The sequence below is a fragment of the Rhea pennata genome, chromosome 36 (genome assembly GCF_028389875.1).
Source record: "Rhea pennata isolate bPtePen1 chromosome 36, bPtePen1.pri, whole genome shotgun sequence".
NCBI classification, from domain to species: domain Eukaryota; kingdom Metazoa; phylum Chordata; class Aves; order Rheiformes; family Rheidae; genus Rhea; species Rhea pennata.
Genome location: NC_084698.1, coordinates 192,720 through 211,544, shown reverse-complemented (window position 1 = coordinate 211,544; position 18,825 = coordinate 192,720). Strand labels below are relative to the sequence as shown.

The 18,825-nt window shown below is 69.2% G+C and overlaps 1 protein-coding gene across 1 annotated transcript; it reads left to right on the top strand.

The window, feature by feature from the left end:
• The first annotated feature begins 4,933 nt into the window (after positions 1–4,933).
• Positions 4,934–17,319, top strand: GRIK5 (glutamate ionotropic receptor kainate type subunit 5). The gene is made up of 19 exons (XM_062598745.1): positions 4,934–5,018; positions 5,788–5,952; positions 6,661–6,758; positions 7,104–7,269; positions 8,229–8,407; positions 8,727–8,780; positions 9,044–9,205; positions 10,282–10,434; positions 11,239–11,343; positions 11,601–11,708; positions 12,836–13,030; positions 13,831–13,944; positions 14,018–14,127; positions 14,890–15,063; positions 15,151–15,316; positions 15,989–16,214; positions 16,358–16,486; positions 16,629–16,750; positions 16,970–17,319. Exons 1-19 carry the CDS (start codon positions 4,934–4,936, stop codon positions 17,282–17,284), a joined length of 2,826 nt encoding a protein of 941 aa, XP_062454729.1. The 3' UTR covers positions 17,285–17,319.
• Positions 17,320–18,825: the final 1,506 nt, after the last annotated feature.

Below are 18,825 nucleotides of genomic sequence, written 5' to 3'. Positions count from 1 at the left end.
GCAATTCTTGGGGAGGGGGACGACTATTGCCCCGGGGGGGTTATTAATACCCCAGGGGGTCCTGTTGCCCCCGGGAGGGGGTGTTAATGCCGCAAGAGGGGTGTTAATACCCTGGGGGGGTCCTGTGGCCCCGGAGGGGGGGAGCAGGAGGGCCGTTCCCTGGCGGAGGGTGTATTGCCCCCGGGGGGGGGATATTAATAACCTGGGGGGTCCTATTGCCCCAGAGAGGGTTGTTAATACCTGGCGGGGGGGTCCTATTGCCCCGGGGGGGGGGAGCAGGAAGGCAGTTCCCTTGGGGGGAGTTAATGCCCTGGGGGATGTTAATGCCCCGGGGGGGTGTTAATGCCCTGGGGTGGGGGGGGACAGGAGAATTCCCTGGGGGGGTGTTAATGCCCCAGGGGGTCCTATTGCCCCGGGGTGGGGGGACAGGAGAATTCCCCGGGGGGGGGTTATTGCCCCGGGGGGGGTGTTAATGCCCCGGGGGGCCCGTGCCGGGGTCGGGTCTCCCCAGGCGACGCTTTTGGGCCGGGGGGGGGGATGTTGCGGTCTACCCCGCAGCAGTGGCGCGAGGGGCGGGGCGAAGGTGCGCGGCGGGGGCGGGGCCAGCGCGGGATGTGGGCGGGGTCCCGCGTTGACCACGCCCCCCGCCCCATTCGCCCCGCCCCGCCCCGGCGCGCTCCCGCCGCCGCCGCTCCCCCCTCCCCCCCCCGCCGCCGCCCCCGCCGCCGCCGCCGCGCGCGCGCCCGCCGGCCCCGGGGCTGCAGCGACCGCGTCCGCCGCCCCCCCGCGCCCCCGCCCCGCCCCTCCCCCCCCGCCCCCCGGGCGGTCCCACGCGGGGGGGGGGAGGCAGGCGCCCCCCCCACCCCCGGTAAGCGCCGGGGGGGCCCGGGAGACGGGGGGGGGGGGGGCGGATGCCCGGTGGCCTCCCCCGGCCCCCCCCCGGCGCTCCGAGCACCCCCCCTCCACCTCCCGGGGGGGGGCCCCCGGACCGGCCCCCCCCCCCCATCGCCTCCCCTCGCCGCCGTCGGAGCCGCGTGCAGCGAGGACCGGGGGGGGGCCCGGACGGGCCCTGCCCCCCCCCCCGCCCGCCGCCGCCGCCGCCGCCGCACCGGGCGGAGGAGACTCGGCTCGGCCCCCCCCGGGCCGGGGGGGCTGCGGCGGCCGCGCAGCGCGTCGTAAGTGCCGGGGGGGGGCCGGCGGCGGCGGGGGAGGGGGAGCGCGCCGGGGTGAGCGGGGGGGAGCAGCGCTGCGGGCCCCGGGGGGGCCCCGGGCACCGGCCGCCTCCTGCCCCGGCCCCGTGTCCCCCCCACCGCCGCCCTCCGGAGCCTCCTCGGCCCCTTCTCCAGCCCCTTCTCCATCCCTCTGTCCCCCTTTCCCCATCCCTCCATCCCTCCAGCCCCTTCTCCATCCCTCCGTCCCCCTTCCCCCATCCCTCCATCCCTCCAGCCCCTTCTCCATCCCTCCGTCCCCCTTTCCCCATCCCCCTTTCCCCATCCCTCCATCCCTCCGTCCCCCCTTCTCCATCCCCCTTTCCCCATCCCTCCATCCCTCCGTCCCCCTTCTCCATCCCTCCATCCCTCCGTCCCCCCTTCTCCATCCCTCCGTCCCCCTGCCCCCATCCCTCCGTCCCCTTTTCCCCACCCCTCCATCCTCTCTTCCTCATCCCTCCATCTCTCTGGCCCCCCTTTCCCATCCCTCCATCTACCCTTTCTGCATCCCTCCATCCCCTTTTCCCCATCCCTTCTTCCCCATCCCTCCATCCCTCTTCCCCCTTTCCCCATCCCTCCATCACCTTCTCCTCCATCCCTCCTTCTCCATCCCTCCATCCGCTGTTCACGTCCCTCCATCCCCCCTCCTCTGCTCCCCATTTCTGCATCCCCTTTCCCCCCATTCCTTGTTCTCCCTTTCCCTCCATCCTCCTGTGCCCACATCGCTGCTCCGTCCCCTTCACCTCCACCCCTCTTTCCCCCATTTCCACCCCTCTTTCCCCCATTTCCACCTCCCTTTCTCCCATTTCCACCCCTCTGCTCCCCCATCCGTCCATTCTCCCCATCCCCTGCTCCATCTCTCTGTTCCTCCTCCATCAATCCCTTCTCCACCTCCTTCCCTGTCTCCTTCCCTTCTTCCCAATCCCTCCACGTCTCCCTCCATCCTTCTGTTCCTGTCCTCCACCCTCCGATGCCTCCCTCCATCCCTCCGCTCCCCCGTCCTCCATCCCTCCTTCCCTGCCACCCCTCCACTCATCTTTCCATCCTTCCATTCCCCACTCCTGCTGTCCCCTTCTCCCATCCCTCCAGCTTTTCACTCGCTCCCTTTCTTCCTTAACCCCTTTTCTCATCCCTCCATCCCTCTGTTCTCCCATTCTCCCATCCCTCCATCCTACCATCCCACCATCTCTATATCCGTCCATCCCTCCATCCGTCCGTCCCTCCATCCCTCCGTCCCTCCATCCCTCGCTCCCAGCCCCGCACTCTCCTTCCTCCCTTTCCTGCTCCCTCCATCGCATCCTGACCCCCTGGGCCTGCCCCGACCTGGAGGGGGCTCGGCTGGGGGGCAGAAACACCCCGGGGGGGGGGAGAGCCTGGGGGGCCCCAAATGAGGGGGCTGGGGGGGCCCAGCAGGGCCTAGGGGGCCCCAAGTGAGAAGGCTGGGGGGGGGTCCAATGAGGAATGGGGGGTTTGACAGGGCCTGGGGGGCCCTAAATGAGGGGGTTGAGGGGGTCCAATGGGGCATGGGGGTCCCCAAATAAGCGGGGCTGGGAGGTCTGGCAGGGCCTGGGGGGGGGAACCTAAATGAGGGGGCTGAGGGGGTCCAATGGGGCATGGGTGGTCCCAAATAAAGGGGGGCTGGGGGGATCTGTCAGGGCCTGGGGGGCCCTAAATGAGGGGGCTGAGGGGGTCCAATGAGGCATGGGGGGCCCCAAATAAGTGGGACTGAGGGGGTCCAGTAGGGCCTGGGGGGATCCCAAATAAGGAGGGATGTGAGGGTCTGGCAGGGCCTGCGGGGCCTCAAATGAGGGGGCCTGGAGGGGTCCCCAGGTGGGGGTGGCTCTCGGGACACCCCCAGCCAAGGGCTCCCCAATTGGGGGTCCCCAGATAGGGGGATCCTGGGGGGGTCCCCTCCCTACATGGGGGTTTTGCCCCCGACCCCGGCCTGGCGGGGGAGGGGCGCCCCGTGGGCAGGGGAGAGGGCCAGAGTGTGGGGGAGGGGGCGCCCCCGTGTCGTGTCCCCCCCCCCGGGGTTGCCTGGCAACCGCAGCATCCGCGGGAGCCGAATCCCGTTGCCCGGCAACGGTTACCGGGACACGGGGCAGCTGCCCCGGGCATGAATGGGGCCCTGGGAGCCCCCCCCTCCCCCCCGCTGGGGCCCGGGACCCCCCATGATGCCTGGGACCCCCCACGATGCATGAGACCCCCCCCATGCGCTCTTCCTCTCACCCACCCCAGTGTCCCGGGACCCCCCCATCCAGTGCCTGGGAACCCCCCCCCCACACACACACAGTGTGCTGAGACCCCCATTCCAGCACCTCTCATGTTGTGACCCCCCCCTTCATGGCACCCAGGACCCCCCACAGTGTGCTGGGCCCCCCCATGGTGTCCTGGGATCCTCCATGGTTGCCCTGGGATCACGGAGGGGGGTTGTGGGGTGTCATTGGGGGGTCCCGGGAGGGGTGAGGGGTGATGTGTGTGGAGGTCCCCAGAAGATGTTGGGGGGGTGAGGGTCCCATGGCAGGGGGGTGGGGGCCTTGGGTGGGCCCCATGGGGCAGAAAGGGCCTTGGGGGGCAAATGGGGGTCTCCAGCCCCCCCCCCCCACTGCCCATAGCCTAGAGATGAAAGGGAGTCCTGGGGGGGTCCCAGAGGGTCCTGCGAGGGGTCCCAGGGCCACAGGCGGGTCCTGGTGAGGCTGGGGGTCCCGGGGAGCTCCCTGGGGTCCCAGCGGGCACAAGGGTCCCTGGGGAGCAGATAGACCCAGAGGTGCGGGGGGGGGCACAGGGGCCTCATGGGTCCTAGGGGTGTGGAGGGGTCTTAGGGTGAGTGGGGGGTTCCTAGAGGTGCAGGGGGCCCCAGGGGTGCATGGAGAGGTCCTGGGGATGCAGGGGATCCCAGGGTGTGTGTGGGGGTCCCTGGGCTGCAGAGGGGGGTTCCTGGGGCTCAGGGGGGCTCCCCAGGGTGCTGAGAGGCTCCCCAGGGTGCAGGAGGTCCCCAGGGCATGCGTGGGTTCCCGCGGGGTAAGGGGGCTCCCCGGGGTGCAGGGGGGCTCCCCGGGGTGCAGGAGGGGGCTCCCTGCAGTGTAAGGGGGCTCCCCGGGGTGCAGGGGGTCCCTGGGGAACAGGGGGGGGGTCCCCAGGGCACAGGGGTCCCCCCAGGGACACAGAAAGCTCCCTGCAGTGCAGGGGGGTCCTGGGGATGCATGGGGTCTCCCCAGGGTGCAGGGGTTCTCCCTGGGGTGCAGGGGGTCCCCGGGGCACGGGGGTCTCCCTGGGACACAGGAAGCTCCCCGTGGTGCAGGGTCTCCCTGGGATGCAGCACGGGCCCCGAGGTGCAGGGGTTCTCCCTGGGGCACGAGGGTCTCCCCAGGGCACAGGGGGTCCCCGGGGCATGGGGGTCTCCCCGGGTCGCAGGGGTTCTTCCCCGGGTCGCAGGGGGTCTCCTCAGGGTGCAGGGGGTCTCCCCAGGGTGCAGGGGTTCACCTGGGGTGCAGGGGGTCCCCGGGTCGCAGGGGTCTCCCTGGGGTGCAGGGGGTCCCCGGGGTGCCGGGGGTCCCCGGGGTGCAGGGGTCTCCCCGGGTGCAGGGTCTCCCCGGGGTGCAGGGGGTCCCCAGGGCACAGGGGTCTCCCCAGGGCGCAGGGGGTCCCCGGGGCCCCCGCTGAGTGCGCCGGGGCAGGCGGCGAGCGGGGCCGCGGCCGACCTTCTCCATGAGGAGCGGGGGAAGATGCCGGCGTCGCCCGCGGTCCTGCTGCTGCTCGTGGCCGCCTTCGCGCCCCGGAGCCGCCAGGTGCTCTCGTCCCTGCGCATGGGTACGGCGGGCCGGGGGGCTGGGGGGGACATAGGGGGACATGGGGGGCAGGGCCATGCTGGGAGGATGTGGGGGGCACGAGGGGCAGGGCCATGCTGGGGGGACATGGGGGGACAGGGCCATGCCAGGGGGATGTGGCGGGCACGGGGGGCAGGGTGATGCTGGGGGGCACGGGGGGATGCAGGGTGTTGGGTGTCATGGGAGGACACAGGGTGCTGTGGAGGACATGGGGACACAGGGGGACATGGGGCGCTGGGGGGGGTCATGGCCATGCTGGGGATGTGGGGGGATGCAGGGTGCTGGGGGGTGCGGGAGGACATGGGGGGGACATGAGGGGATGCAGGGTGTCGGGGGCCATGGGAGGACCCAGGATGTGGGGGACGGGGGGACACGGGGGATGCAGGGACATGGCCGTGCTGGGGGGATGGGGGGGGATGTGGGGTGTTGGGGGTGCAGGAGGACTCGGGGCGCTGGGGGATATGGGGGTGGACACAGGGCAACGGGGTGCTGGGGGGCAGCAGGGGACGAGGCCTGAAGGGGGGGGACGACACAGGGAGGTCATGGCAGGACGTTTGGGGCCCCCAAGTGTGTGGGGCAATGGGGGGGGGCCCAGGGGGATGAGGCCCGGGGTGGGGGGTGGGGGATGTGCGGGGACATGGTGGGAGGGGGGGACGCCAAATCCGTGGGGCGGTGGGGAGGGCCCGGAGGGAGGCGCTCTGCGGGGGGCGTGGGGGGGCGTGGGGCGGCTGTGGCCCACGCCGCGCCCCCAGCGGCCATCCTGGACGACCGGACGGTGTGCGGCCGCGGCGAGCGCCTGGCCCTGGCGCTGGCCCGCGAGCACATCAACGGCATCCTGGAGGCGCCCGCCCGCGCCCGCCTCGAGGTCGACATCTTCGAGCTGCAGCGCGACAGCCAGTACGAGACCACCGACACCAGTGAGTGCCCCCGCCGGGCGCGGCGCGGGGGCGTGCGAGGCGCGGGGGGCGTGCGAGGCATTGCACGGGGGCGTGCGAGGTGCGGGGGGGCGTGTGAGGCATTGCACGGGGGCGTGCGAGGCACAGGGGAACGTGCGAGGCATTGCACGAGGGCGTGCGAGGTGTGGGGGGGCATGCGAGGCATAGGGGAACGTGCGAGGCATTGCATGGGGGCGTGCGAGGTGCCGGGGGTGTGCGAGGCATGCTCTGCATTGCATGGGGGTGTGCAAGGCATGTGGGATCATGCGAGGCGTGCTAGGCATTGCACAGGGGTGTGCGAGGTGCTGCACAGAGATGTGTGAGGTGCACGGGGGTGTGCAAGGCGTGTTAGGCATTGCAGGGGGCCGTGCGAGGCATGCAGGAGCGTGCAAGGCATGCTAGGCGCTGCATGGGGGCGACACATGCAGGAGTGTGCGAGGCGTGCTAGGCATTGCCGGGGGGCGTGCAAGGCATGCGGGGGCGTGCACCACACGAGAGGGGCTTGCGGAGGTGTGTGTGCAAGGCACGACCACGCGAGGCGCACAGGAGAGATGCAGCCGTGCAAAGCGCCTGTGCGAGGCACATCCGTGTGAGGCGGCCACAGGAGGTGCACGTGCAAAGCGCAACCGTGCAAGGCGTGTGTGCGAGGTGCGTGTGCGAGGCACGTGTGCACTGACCCCCCCCCCCCAGTGTGCCAGATCCTGCCCAAGGGGGTCGTCTCCGTGCTGGGTCCGGCCTCCAGCCCCGCATCGGCCTCCACCGTCAGCCACATCTGTGGGGAGAAGGAGGTGAGTGGGGGGGGCGGTGCCCCCCAGGGCCCCCCCATCACCCCCCCATGGCCCTCCAGGTTCCCTGGGTGCTCCCAAGGGTCCCCATGGCCCCCCAGGTCTCCTTCCCCCCCAGGTGTTGCTGCCCCCCAAGTCCCCCATAGCCCCCTGGTGCCCCCTGGGGTGACATTGCTACCCAGGTACCCATTGACCCCCAAGTCCCCCCCCGCGGTGTTGCTGCCCCCCAGGTCCCCTGCAGCCCCCCAGGTCCCCCACACCCCCCCGGTGCTCCCCAAGGTGTTGCAGACCCCCAGGTCCCCCACAGCCCCCCACAGCCCCCCGCACCCGCCTGATGGCGCCCCCCAGATCCCCCACATCAAGGTGGGCCCGGAGGAGACCCCCAAGCTGCAGTACCTGCGCTTCGCCGCCGTGAGCCTCTACCCCAGCAACGAGGACGTGAGCCTGGCGCTGGGCCACATCCTGCGCAGCTTCCGCTACCCGGCCGCGTCCCTCATCTGCGCCAAGGCCGAGTGTGAGGGGCGGCGGGGGGCGCGGGGTCGGGGGGCACCAGGGGACATGGGGATGGGGGCATGTGGGGACAAGGGGACGGGGACATGGGGTGTGGAGATGGGGTCGGGGACAGGGGCATGGGGATATGGGGATGGGGGGCACTGGAGGGCATGGGGACAGGGGCACGGGGCATGAGGATGGTGATGGGGACATAGGGATGGGTTATGGGTCAGGAAGCACAGGAATGGGGCATGGGAGGGTGTGGGACATGGGGACAGGGACGATGCACGGGGCCATGGGGACGTGGGGATGGGTTATGGGTCAGGAAGCACAGGAATGGGGCGGGGGGGGGACATGGGGCCAATGCACGAGGACATGGGGACACAGAGTGGGAGAATGGGCACAGGGCTGGGTCAATGCCCTGGGGGTCCTGGGGTCTGGGGGTCCTTGGGTCTGTGGGTCCCAGGGGTCCCAGGGTCCTGGGGTCCCCAGGTCCTGGGTCTGGGGGTCCTGGGGTCCTGGGTCTGGGGGTATTGGGGTCTGGGGGTCCTAGGGGTCCAGGGGTCTGGGGGTCCCGGGGCCGGGGTCCAGGGTCCCGGGGGTCCCTGGGGTCTGGGGGTCCCGGGGCCAGAGGTTCCAGGGTCTGGGGGTCTGGGGGTCCTGGGGTCCCGGGTCTGGGGGTCTAGGGGTCCGGGGGTCCTAGGGCTCCAGGAGTCTGGGGGTCCCGGGGCCAGAGGTCCCAGGGTCCGGGGGTCCGGGGTCTCAGGGGTCTGGGGGTCCCAGGTCCGGGGGTCTGGGGTCCCGGGGTCCCTGGGTCCGGGGTCCCAGGGGTCTGGGGGTCCCGGGGCTGGGGGTCCCAGGGTCTGGGGGTCCAGGGTCCCAGGGGTCCCAGGGGTCCTGGGGTCCGGGGTCCCGGGGTCCGGGGTCCCGGGGTCCCGGGGCCGGGGGTCCTGGCGGCGGGGGCTCACGCGACGCCCCCAGGCCTGCTGCGCCTGGAGGAGCTCGTGCGGCAGTTCCTCATCTCGCGCGAGACGCTCTCGGTGCGGATGCTGGACGACTCGCAGGACCCGACGCCGCTGCTCAAGGAGATCCGCGACGACAAGATCACCACCATCATCATCGACGCCAACGCCTCCGTCTCCCACCTCGTCCTCAGCAAGGTGGGGCCGGGGGCTGCAGGAGAGCAGCTGGGGGGGGCCGGGGGCCACGGGAGGGCTGCTGGGGGGGGGGGGGGCCGGGGGCCGCGGGAGAGCTGCTGGGGGGGACCGTGGGAGTGGGGGGGGGCGGGGGCCGTGGGAGAGGTGCTGGGGGGGGGGGCGGGGCTGTGGGGACCTCACGCCATGGGGCCTGCACCATGGGGAGAGTTATGGAGACAGGGGACCGTGGGAACACTGGTGCCATGGGGCTGGGCCCCACGTGGACGCTCCCGCCGTGGGGCCGGTGCCGTGGGGCCGCGCCGAGCACTGTCCTCTCCCCCAGGCCTCGGAGCTGGGCATGACGTCGGCTTTCTACAAGTACATCCTGACCACCATGGTGAGTGGGGACCCCCGTGTCCCCCGCCCCCGTGTCCCCCACCCCCGTGTCCCCCGCCCCCCATGCCCCCCGTGTCCCCGCATCTCCCCCGTGTGCCCCTCTGCCCTGACTCTGCCCCCCGTGTCCCCCTGTGCCCCCCGTGTGCCTTGGCCCCTGGTGCCCCTCCGTGCCCCGTCCCCACCCCCGTGCCCTGACCCACGTCCCCGTCCCCACGCCGTGACCCGCGTGGGCCCCGGCCCTGACGTGCGTCCCCGGCCCCGCAGGACTTCCCCATGCTGCGGCTGGACGCGCTGGCGGACGCCCCCTCCACCGTCCTCGGCTTCTCCATGTTCAACACCAGCCACCCCTTCTACCTGGAGTTCGTCCGCAGCCTCAACATGTCCTGGCGCGAGAACTGCGAGCTCAGCCCCTACCCCGGCCCTGCGGTGAGACCCCGAAAGCCTGGGGGGACCCCAAAGTACCAGAGGGGACCCAAAGCCCTGGGAGGGGGCAAACACCGGGGGGCACCCTGGAGCTGGCGGGGTGCCTTGGCGGGGTAGGACCTCCAAACACCTGGGGGAGACCCCAAACACATAGGAGAGACCCCAAGTACCTGGGGGAGCCCTGAAAGCACCTGGGGGGGGCAAAACACCTGGAGGGACCCTGAATACCTGGAGGGACCCCAAACCTCAGGGAGGCCCTGGAGCTGGGCAGCACCTTAGCATGGTGAGACCCTAAACACCGGAGAGAGACCCTAAATTCCTAGGAGACGTGAACCCTAGGAAGACCTGAAAGCCCTGGGGGACCCCAAAACACCTTGTGGGGGCTCTGGGACCCAGAGACCCCTGAAAACACTTGGGACATTCCCCCCAAACCCTTGGGAGAACCCACATACTTGGGCAAACTGAACTGGGGGTGCTTGATGGGACCCCAGAATACCCGAGGGAGCACCTGGGGCCCTGAAAACAGTGTGGAGACCCCGAATGGCCTCGGAGGGGGACATGGGGCCCCAAGGCTTGGGGAGCCTGGGGACAGCAAAGGCCCTAATGACCCGGGGTGCCCCAAATCCAAGCTGGGGTCAAATGCTTGGGGAGAGGCAAAAGCTCTGGGGGGCTGCAAGGTCCCAGGTGTCTCGGGCTCTTGGGAGACCCCAGAGCAGCTCAGGGACCCCCCAGAGCAGAGGCCCAGGGGGATTTGTGGGGGTGCAAGGAGTGCAGGGCCTCATCCCGTCCTCGTTGCTGCTCCTGACTCCATCCCATCCCATTCCGGTCCCCATCCTGGTCTTGACCCCACCCCATCCCATCCCATCCCCCTTCCTGTCCTTGTCCCCACCCCTATCGCCATCCTGGTCCCTTCCCGGTCCCATCCCTGTCCCCATCTCCACCGCATCCCCAACCGCATCCCATCCCATGTCCATCCTGGCCCTGGCCCCTTCCCCATCCTGGCCCTGGCCCATCCCACGTCCATCCTGCTCCTGTCCCCGTCCCCGTCCCCGTGCCGCGCCGTGCCGGCGTGCCCGCAGCTCTCGGCGGCGCTGATGTTCGACGCGGTGCACGTGGTGGTGGGGGCCGTGCGGGAGCTGAACCGCAGCCAGGAGATCGGCGTCCGGCCCCTCGCCTGCAACTCCGCCAGCATCTGGCAGCACGGCACCAGCCTCATGAACTACCTGCGCATGGTGGGCCCCCAACCCCCTGAGGGGGCCCCAAACCTCCCTGCAGCTCCTGGGGGCCCCAAAACCTTACGAGGGGGCCCCAAAATCTCCCTGGGGGCTTCAAAACCTCCCTGAGGCTCCCAAGGGGCTCCAAGACCTCCTTGGAGCTCCTGGGGTTCCCCAAACCTCCTGCCCCCCCCAAATTCTCCCTGAGGGCTTCAAAACCTCCCTGAAGCTCCCAAGGGGCTCCAAGACTTCCCTGGAGCTCCTGGGGGCCCCCAAAATCTCCTGGGCCTCTCCAAATTCTCCCTGGAGCTCCCAGGGGTCCCAGAACACCCCCACCCCCTGGAGTAGCCCTGGAGCTCCCTGGGGTTCCTACAACCTCTATGGGGGGCTCTGAACCTCTCTTGGGGATCCCCCAAACCTTCTTAGGGGATGCTGAATCCCCCCCAAGCCCCCTTGGAGCTGCTCAGGAGCTCACAGGGATCCCCAAAACTTCCCTAGGGGACCCCAAGTCCTCCCGATGGGGCCGACGTCCCAGGGGACCCCAATGCTCCTGGCGGTCCTGAGCCTGTGTCCCTTCCCGGTGTCCCTGTGTGCCCCATATCCCCGTCCCCGGTGTCCTCATGTCACCCGGTGTCCCCACCATGCCCCCCATAACCCCGTTGTCCTCATGTCACCCCCGACCCCGTGTCCTCTCGTGACCCCGTCTGCCTGTGTTCCTGTGCCCCCCATGCCCCCCTTATCCCTGTCCCTGGGGCCCTCATGTCCCCGTCATGTGTGTCCCCCCGTGCCCCCCCCCCACGTCCCCCCCTGTCCCCCCGCCAGGTAGAGTACGACGGGCTGACGGGGCGCGTGGAGTTCAACAGCAAGGGCCAGCGCACGAACTACACCCTGCACGTGCTGGAGAAGGGGCGCCACGGGCACCGCGAGGTGAGCTCCCCACGGCGCGCCCCACGCGCTGCGCCCCGTGGCACGCCCCACGCCACGCGTTGCACCCGGCGCTGTGCCCCACGCCGCGCCCTGTGCGCTGTGCCGCGGTGCCCCGGGTTGCACCCCACTCTGCACCCCACTCTGCGCAGCCCTGCATTACACCCACCACACAGCACCTCCACCCCTCTGCCCCCCCACCCTCCTCTCACCCCCGGGGACCCCCCTGGGGACCCCCAGCCCCACATGTGCCTCCCCAGGTGGGCGTGTGGTACTCCAACCGGACGCTGGCCATGAACGCCACCACGCTGGCCATCAACGCCTCCGACAGCCTCGCCAACAAGACCCTCATCATCACCACCATCCTGGTGAGCCGGGGGGGGCCCAGGGGGCTGGGGGCCCTGCTGTGCACCCTCCCTGGGGGTCTCCAGGAGAGGGGGGTGTTGATAGGCCCATGGGGTCCATTTAGGTCCCTCTGAGGTGTGCCCCCTGGGGTCTCCATGGTGGGAAGGTGTTGATAGGCCCATGGGGTCCCACCATGGCCTGCTGTGGCCTCTAGGTGGGTCCGTTAGCTCCCACTGGGGTGTCCCCATGGGGACCACACTGTTCCTTCTGTGGAAGGACCCCACCACGGTCTCCACTTGGTCTCACCATGGGGTGTTGTTACATTCCACTGGGGTGGCCCCATTGGGTCCTGCTGTGTCCCCCTGGGGTGCCCCCATTCTGTTTGGGTCCCCTTGGATCCCCTCCTATGCCCCTCTGTGGGGTCATCCCTGGATCTACACGTGGGTCTCTTTGGGGTCCTGCTGTGTCTCACTTTGGGGTCTCCATTTGGGGCCCTTTGGAGTCCCACTGTCCCCTCCATGGCCTCTCACTTTCAGGTCCCCAGTGTCTCCGTTTGGGATCCCCTTGGGATCTAGCTGCCCCTTTGCAGACCTCCCCTGGCATCTCTGCTCAGGGTCCCTTTGGGGTCCTGCTGTGAGGTCCCCTAGAGACCATCCTCCTTGGGGGTCTCCATTTGGGGTCCCTTCGGAGTCCCACTGTCCCCTCCATGGAGTCTCCATCTACGGTGGTTTTGGAAGGAGGGGGTCCCACCATGTCCTCCATGGAGTCTCCATCCATGGTGCCCTTGGGGGGTTCCCACTGTTCTCTCCATGGGGTCTCCATCCATGGTGGTTTTGGAGGGGGGAGTCCCACTGTTCTCTCCATGGAGTCTCCATCCATGGTGGTCTTGTGGTGGGGAGGGGGTCCCACCATGTCCTCCACGGAGTCTGCATCCATGGTGCCCTTGGGGAGGGGTCCCACCGTCTCCTCCATGGAGTCTCCATCCATGGTGCCCTTGGGGGGGGGTCCCACCGTCTCCTCCATGGAGTCTCCATCCATGGTGCCCTTGGGGGGGGTCCCGCTCTCCCCATGGAGGATGCTGCCACGCAAGGGGGGGTCTCCGTGGGGGCGGCCATCCCTGATGCATCGCCGTCCCCCCCCGCCGCCGCAGGAGAACCCCTACGTGATGCGGGTGGGGGGCGCGGGCGGCGCCGAGCGCTACGAGGGCTTCTGCGTGGACATGCTGCAGGAGCTGGCCGGGCTCCTCAAGTTCCGCTTCCACATCAAGCTGGTGGAGGACGGGCTCTACGGGGCGCCCGAGCCCAACGGCTCCTGGACCGGCATGGTGGGCGAGCTCATCAACCGGGTAGGCGTGTGGGGGGCGCTGCGGGGGGCGCTGCGGGGCATGGGGGGCAGCAGGCGGGGGAGGGTGTGCTGGGGGCAGGCTGTGGGGGGGTGCCGTGGGTCCTGGGGGCACCCTGTGGGGGGGGGCGCTATAGGTCTTGAGGGTGCCATGGGCACCCTATAGGAGGTGCTATGGGGCTCTGGGGCAGCCTGCAGGAGGCACTGTGAAGCTCTGGGGTCCTAGGGATGCCCTGTGGGGGGGTGCTGTGGGGCTCTGGGGCAGCCTGCAGGGGGTGCTGTGGCGCTATGGGGTCCCAGGGATGCCCTGTGGGGGTGCTGTGGGGCTCTGGGGTCCCACAGACACCCTGCGGGGGAAACTGTGGGGCTCTGGAGCAGCCTGCCGGGGCACTATGGGGCTCTGGGGCAGCCTGCAGGGGGTGCTGTGGGGCTCTGGGGTCCCAGGGACACCCTGCGGGGGCGCAGTGGGGCAGCCTGCGGGGGCACTGTGGGGCTCTGGGGCAGCCTGCCGGGGCACTATGGGGCTCTGGGGCAGCCTGCAGGGGGTGCTGTGGGGCTCTGGGGTCCCAGGGACACCCTGCGGGGGCACTGTGGGGCAGCCTGCGGGGGGCACTGTGGGGCTCTGGGGCAGCCTGTGGGGGCACTATGGGGCTCTGGGGCAGCCTGGGGGGTGCTGTGGGGCTCTAGGGTCCCAGGGACACCCTGCGGGGGCGCAGTGGGGCAGCCTGCGGGGGCACTGTGGGGCGGCCTACGGGGGGCGCCGCGGCGCTGATGCCCCCCCGGCCTCCTCTGCCGCCCCCCCAGAAGGCCGACCTGGCGGTGGCCGCCTTCACCATCACGGCGGAGCGGGAGAAGGTCATCGACTTCTCGAAGCCCTTCATGACGCTGGGCATCAGCATCCTCTACCGGGTGCACATGGTACGGGGGGCCGGGGCCGGGGCCGGGGGGGCCGCACCGAGCCGAGGGGGGGTCTCACGCCGTGTCCCCGCAGGGCCGCAAGCCGGGGTATTTCTCCTTCCTAGACCCCTTCTCGCCCGCCGTCTGGCTCTTCATGCTCCTCGCCTACCTGGCCGTCAGCTGCGTCCTCTTCCTGGCCGCCCGGTGAGACCCCCTGGGGTCCTGAAAGATCCCCCCCTCCCGGGGGAGGAACCCCCACACCCCGGGGGAACCCCACTATCCCCCCAGATCCTAGGGCACCCCCAAATCCCATGGAGATCCCACTATCCACACCTTGGGGCACCTCCAAACCCAGAGGAGATCCCACCTAAATCCTGGGGCACCCTCCAAACCCTGGGGGGATCCCACTATCCCCAGCAGACCCTGGGGCGCCCCAAACCCAGAGGAGATCCTGCTATCCAGACCCTGGGACATCCCCAGACCCCACGGGACCCCAGTATCCCCCACCAAGCCTCGGGGCACCTCCAAAAGCCAAGGGGCCCCAAATATCCCCCCTGATCCCAGGGGCAATACAAGATCCTGGGGGTGCCCCAATATTTTCCCCAGACTCTAGCACACCCCAAATCCTGGGGAGACTCCAACGCCCCCCTGAGACCCTCAAAACACCCTGACAGTCCCCCTGATCTCTCTCCCAGACTCTGAGGGGATCCCAATATCCTCCCCAGACCCTGAGGGTACCCTCAAACCTGGGATGACCCCAAAATCTCCCCCCAGACTCCAAGGACCCCCGCCCCCCAAAATCCCCAGGAACCCTCAGCTGCAGGGTGTGAGGGTATCCTGGTGCAGCCTGCCGGGGGCGCTGTGGGGCACATGCTGGTGGGGGGGGACATGTGCCAGAGGGACCCCCCCAGGGTGCAGTGTGTGTCCCCCCCACAGCATCCCTGACAGCCTCCCCCCCCCTCGCAGGCTGAGCCCCTACGAGTGGTACAACCCGCACCCCTGCCTGCGGGAACGCCACAACCTCCTGGAGAACCAGTACACACTGGGCAACAGCCTCTGGTTCCCCGTTGGTGGCTTCATGCAGCAGGGCTCCGAAATCATGCCCCGCGCCCTCTCCACCCGCTGCGTCAGCGGGGTCTGGTGAGCCGGGGGGCGGTGGCAGCGATGGGGACCCAGCCTCGGGCCATCCTGGCTGACCCCCCCCCCACCCCCTGGGCCATCCCGCAGGTGGGCCTTCACCCTCATCATCATCTCCTCCTACACGGCCAACCTGGCTGCCTTCCTCACCGTGCAACGGATGGAGGTGCCCATCGAGTCGGCTGATGACTTGGCTGACCAGACCAACATCGAGTACGGCACCATCCATGCTGGCTCCACCATGACCTTCTTCCAGGTGAGGAGAGCCTGGGAAGGGTGGGAATGCGATGGTGAATGGTGCAGCTGCAGATCCCACCACCTGACACAACTGTGCTCAGCTCAACCCAACCCAACCCAACTCAGCCCAGCCTGGCTTAACCCAACCCAGCAAACCCAACCCAACTCAGCCCAGCCTGGCTTGACCCAGCTCAGCCCAGCCTGGCTCAACCTAACCCAACTCAGCCCAGCCTGGCTCAACCCTACCCAACAAACCCAACTCAACCCAGCCCCACCCAACTCAGCCCAACCTAACTCAGCCAAACAGAACAAACCCAACTCAGACTGACCCAGCCAAAAAGCCTAACCTGGACTGGCTCAACCCAACCCAAACTGACCCGATGTTGGTCAACCCAACCCAATACAGCACATGCAAACAAGCCTAACTCAACCCAACCCAAACTAACCCAACACAATCGAGTGCATCCAAGGAAGTCGAACTCGATTCAGCTCAACCCAAACAACCCAACGTGGGTCAATCCAACCCAGTGCAGCCCAACTGCAACCCAACTCAACCTGGGTCAACCCAACAAGATGAACCAATTTCTCCCAATCCAACCAAGCAAAACACACCCAACCCAGCCCCTCTAGCCACCCTGGCTGCCCCACAGCTGCCTTCCCGTTGAGTCCCCCCATGCCCATCTCCCCCCAGAACTCACGGTACCAGACCTACCAGCGCATGTGGAACTACATGCAGTCGAAGCAGCCGAGCGTCTTCGTGAAGAGCACGGAGGAAGGCATCGCCCGGGTGCTGAACTCCAAGTACGCCTTCCTGCTGGAGTCCACCATGAACGAGTACCACCGCCGGCACAACTGCAACCTCACCCAGATTGGCGGGCTGCTGGATACCAAGGGCTATGGCATCGGCATGCCGCTGGGTACGGGACCAAGGACATGTGGGGCTGCCTCTGGACATGATGTGGGCAGGCTGGTGGTGAAAGGAGCCAGTCAGGCTGAGGAGGGAGGCAAGGGCTGAGCCCTGGCCTGGTCTCATCTGGACCACCATCCTGCCCCACTCTAGGCTCACCATTTCGGGATGAGATCACCCTGGCGATCCTGCAGCTGCAGGAGAACAACCGGCTGGAAATCCTCAAGCGGAAGTGGTGGGAAGGGGGGCACTGCCCAAAGGAGGAGGACCACCGAGCCAAAGGTGTGAACTTGATGGGAAGGAACACAGGCGTCTGGGGCAGGGAACAGGTTGGGAGCAGGGTGGGGTGATGGCCAATGGGGCTCCCTGGGACCTGGGGGCAGCAGAGGTGAGGGAGATTCCCTCTGACCCCCGCATCCCGCAGGGCTGGGCATGGAGAACATCGGGGGCATATTCGTGGTGCTTGTCTGCGGCCTCATCGTTGCCATCTTTGTGGCCGTCATGGAGTTCGTCTGGTCCACGCGCCGCTCTGCCGAGACCGAGGAGGTGAGAGACCCAGGTGTCCGGGGTGGTGGGGGGCACCGGGCTGGGTCAGGCTGGGCTGAGGGACAGGAGATCCAGGTGACCAGAGTTGGGCCACGATGGGCTGGACACGGAGGGGCCTAGGTGTTCGGGATTAGCCGGGGAGATGTCTGGGAGGGGGTGGGCTGGGAGGCCCAAAGGGGACCCAGGCGTCCGGCTGACCCCCCTGCCCCCTCCCCGCAGATCTCGCTGTGCGCCGAGATGCTACGGGAGCTGCGCCACGCTGTGTCCTGCCGCAAGCCCGCGCGCGCCCGGCGGCGCCGGCGGCCCCCGCCGCGGGGCGGGGGGGGGCCAGCGGGGGCCCCCTCCCTGCGTGAGATGCGCTTCAGCAACGGCAAGCTCTACTCGGGGACCCAGGCGTCCGAGGGGGCCCCCCCACCCTGCACCCACGTTCGCGTCTGCCCCGAGTGCCGGCGCATCCAGGCGCTGCGGGCAGCCCCTCCGGCCCCCCGGGGCCCCCCGCCGCCCCCCGAGGGGGGCCCTCGCGACCAGGAGTGACCACCCCTCCTTGTACGCCGTGCGTATACCAGGACTTGGGGGATGGGCGGGGGGGACCGACCCCCCCCTCCAAAAAAAGCCCCCCCCTCCGGACTCAGCACCCTCCTCCCTCACTGCGAGCCCCCACAAAACTGCGCTGTGCCTTCCCGGGGGGGGCTGCTGCCCCCTACCCTGCCGGGGGGATGGGACCCCCATGCTGTGCCTGGAAGGATTTGGGGGACCTCCCCCTGCTGCAAGGGGGCACAGAGGAGGACGGACCCCCCCCCTCACGCACGGACTGGCTGCAGGAGGCCACGGACATACGGGCCCCCCAAGGACATGGGGCAGCAGGGGCGCTCTGGGGAGGGGGCGGCCCCCCTGTTTCTCTCGGCCCCGGGGGGGCTGTTGTTATTATTATTATTATTATTTCTCTTTCCTTTCCGTTTTTTCCCCCTTTTCTCGTTTTTTTTTTTTCTTTTTTTCCTCTTTTCTTTGGGTGACGTCTCCGCGGCCCCCAATAAACCCAGCGAGTCTTTTACGGGAGAGGCGCCCGAGTCGTCTGCGTCCGCCCTGTGCCCCCAGTCTCCCCCCACTCTGATGTCCCCCGATACCCCCCCGGGGGGGCCCAGGGGTCCGGGCGCCCCCGCCTTGCCGGCGCTGCAGTTCCGCGGCGCGGCCGCCAGGGGGCGAGGCAGCGCCGGCGGCCGCGGAGGGGGCGGGGCCGAGAGGCGATTGATGCAAATGATATGCATATGAGATGCAAATGAGGCGGTAGGTTCAAAGAAATGCAAATGAGGCCCTGAGGAGGACAGGACCAATGGGGGGAGGGGGCTGCCCCCTCGGGAGGATGTAACTCCGCCCCCAAGGCCCCCTCCCCCTCCGGGGGATAAGAGGGGGGCACGTGTGCAATGCAGGGGACCCAGTCGCCCCTGTGCCCCCGCCCCCCACCTGGGACCCAGGCGTCCGGGCTTTGCCCCCCTCCCTCCCCCCAGCGCATGGAAAGTCTCGGGACCCGCAGTAACCCGACGCCGGGGGGGGGGGACCGGGGGGGGAGCAGCTGCCTCCGGCCCCAAACGCGCCGGCAGATCCCGGGCGGCGCCAGCGGAGGCGGGGAGGGAGAAGGGGGCCCAGGCGTCCGGGAGACCCTGCCCCACCCCCTTCAAGGACCCAGGCGTCCGGGCGCCCCTCAAGGTCACCCCGCCTCTCCCCTCCCCTTTGCTTTGGGGTGAGCTGGTCCAGGACCGACCGCCAGTCAATGGTTGCCCCGACAACCAGACGTGACGTCATCGGGGACACCGATGGGAATGGGATGCTCTGAAGGGGAAACACCCACCCCCCCACCCCGGAGACCCCGAGGACCCTCCCCCTTCCCCAGCGAGGGGACGGGGGGACAGTACCCTTGGGGGAGGTTTCCGTCCCTCGGGGCAGGGGGGTCTCTTTTCCTCCGAGTTTTCCCTCATTCCCACGGGAGTCCGTGTCCCGGCGGGTTTGGGGGTCCCCGTGCCCGGGGCAGTCTCCCCCATGCCGGGGGGGAGGTCCCCATCTCCCCTCCCCCCCCCCGC

Coding starts and splice junctions, on each gene's coding strand:
- GRIK5 (XM_062598745.1), top strand. CDS start 4,934: ATGCCGGCGTCGCCCGCGGTCCTGCTGCTGCTCGTGGCCGCCTTCGCG. Junction 14,128..14,889: donor GTCCTCTTCCTGGCCGCCCG/GTGAGACCCCCT, acceptor CCCCCCTCGCAG/GCTGAGCCCCTACGAGTGGT. Junction 15,064..15,150: donor CGCTGCGTCAGCGGGGTCTG/GTGAGCCGGGGG, acceptor GCCATCCCGCAG/GTGGGCCTTCACCCTCATCA.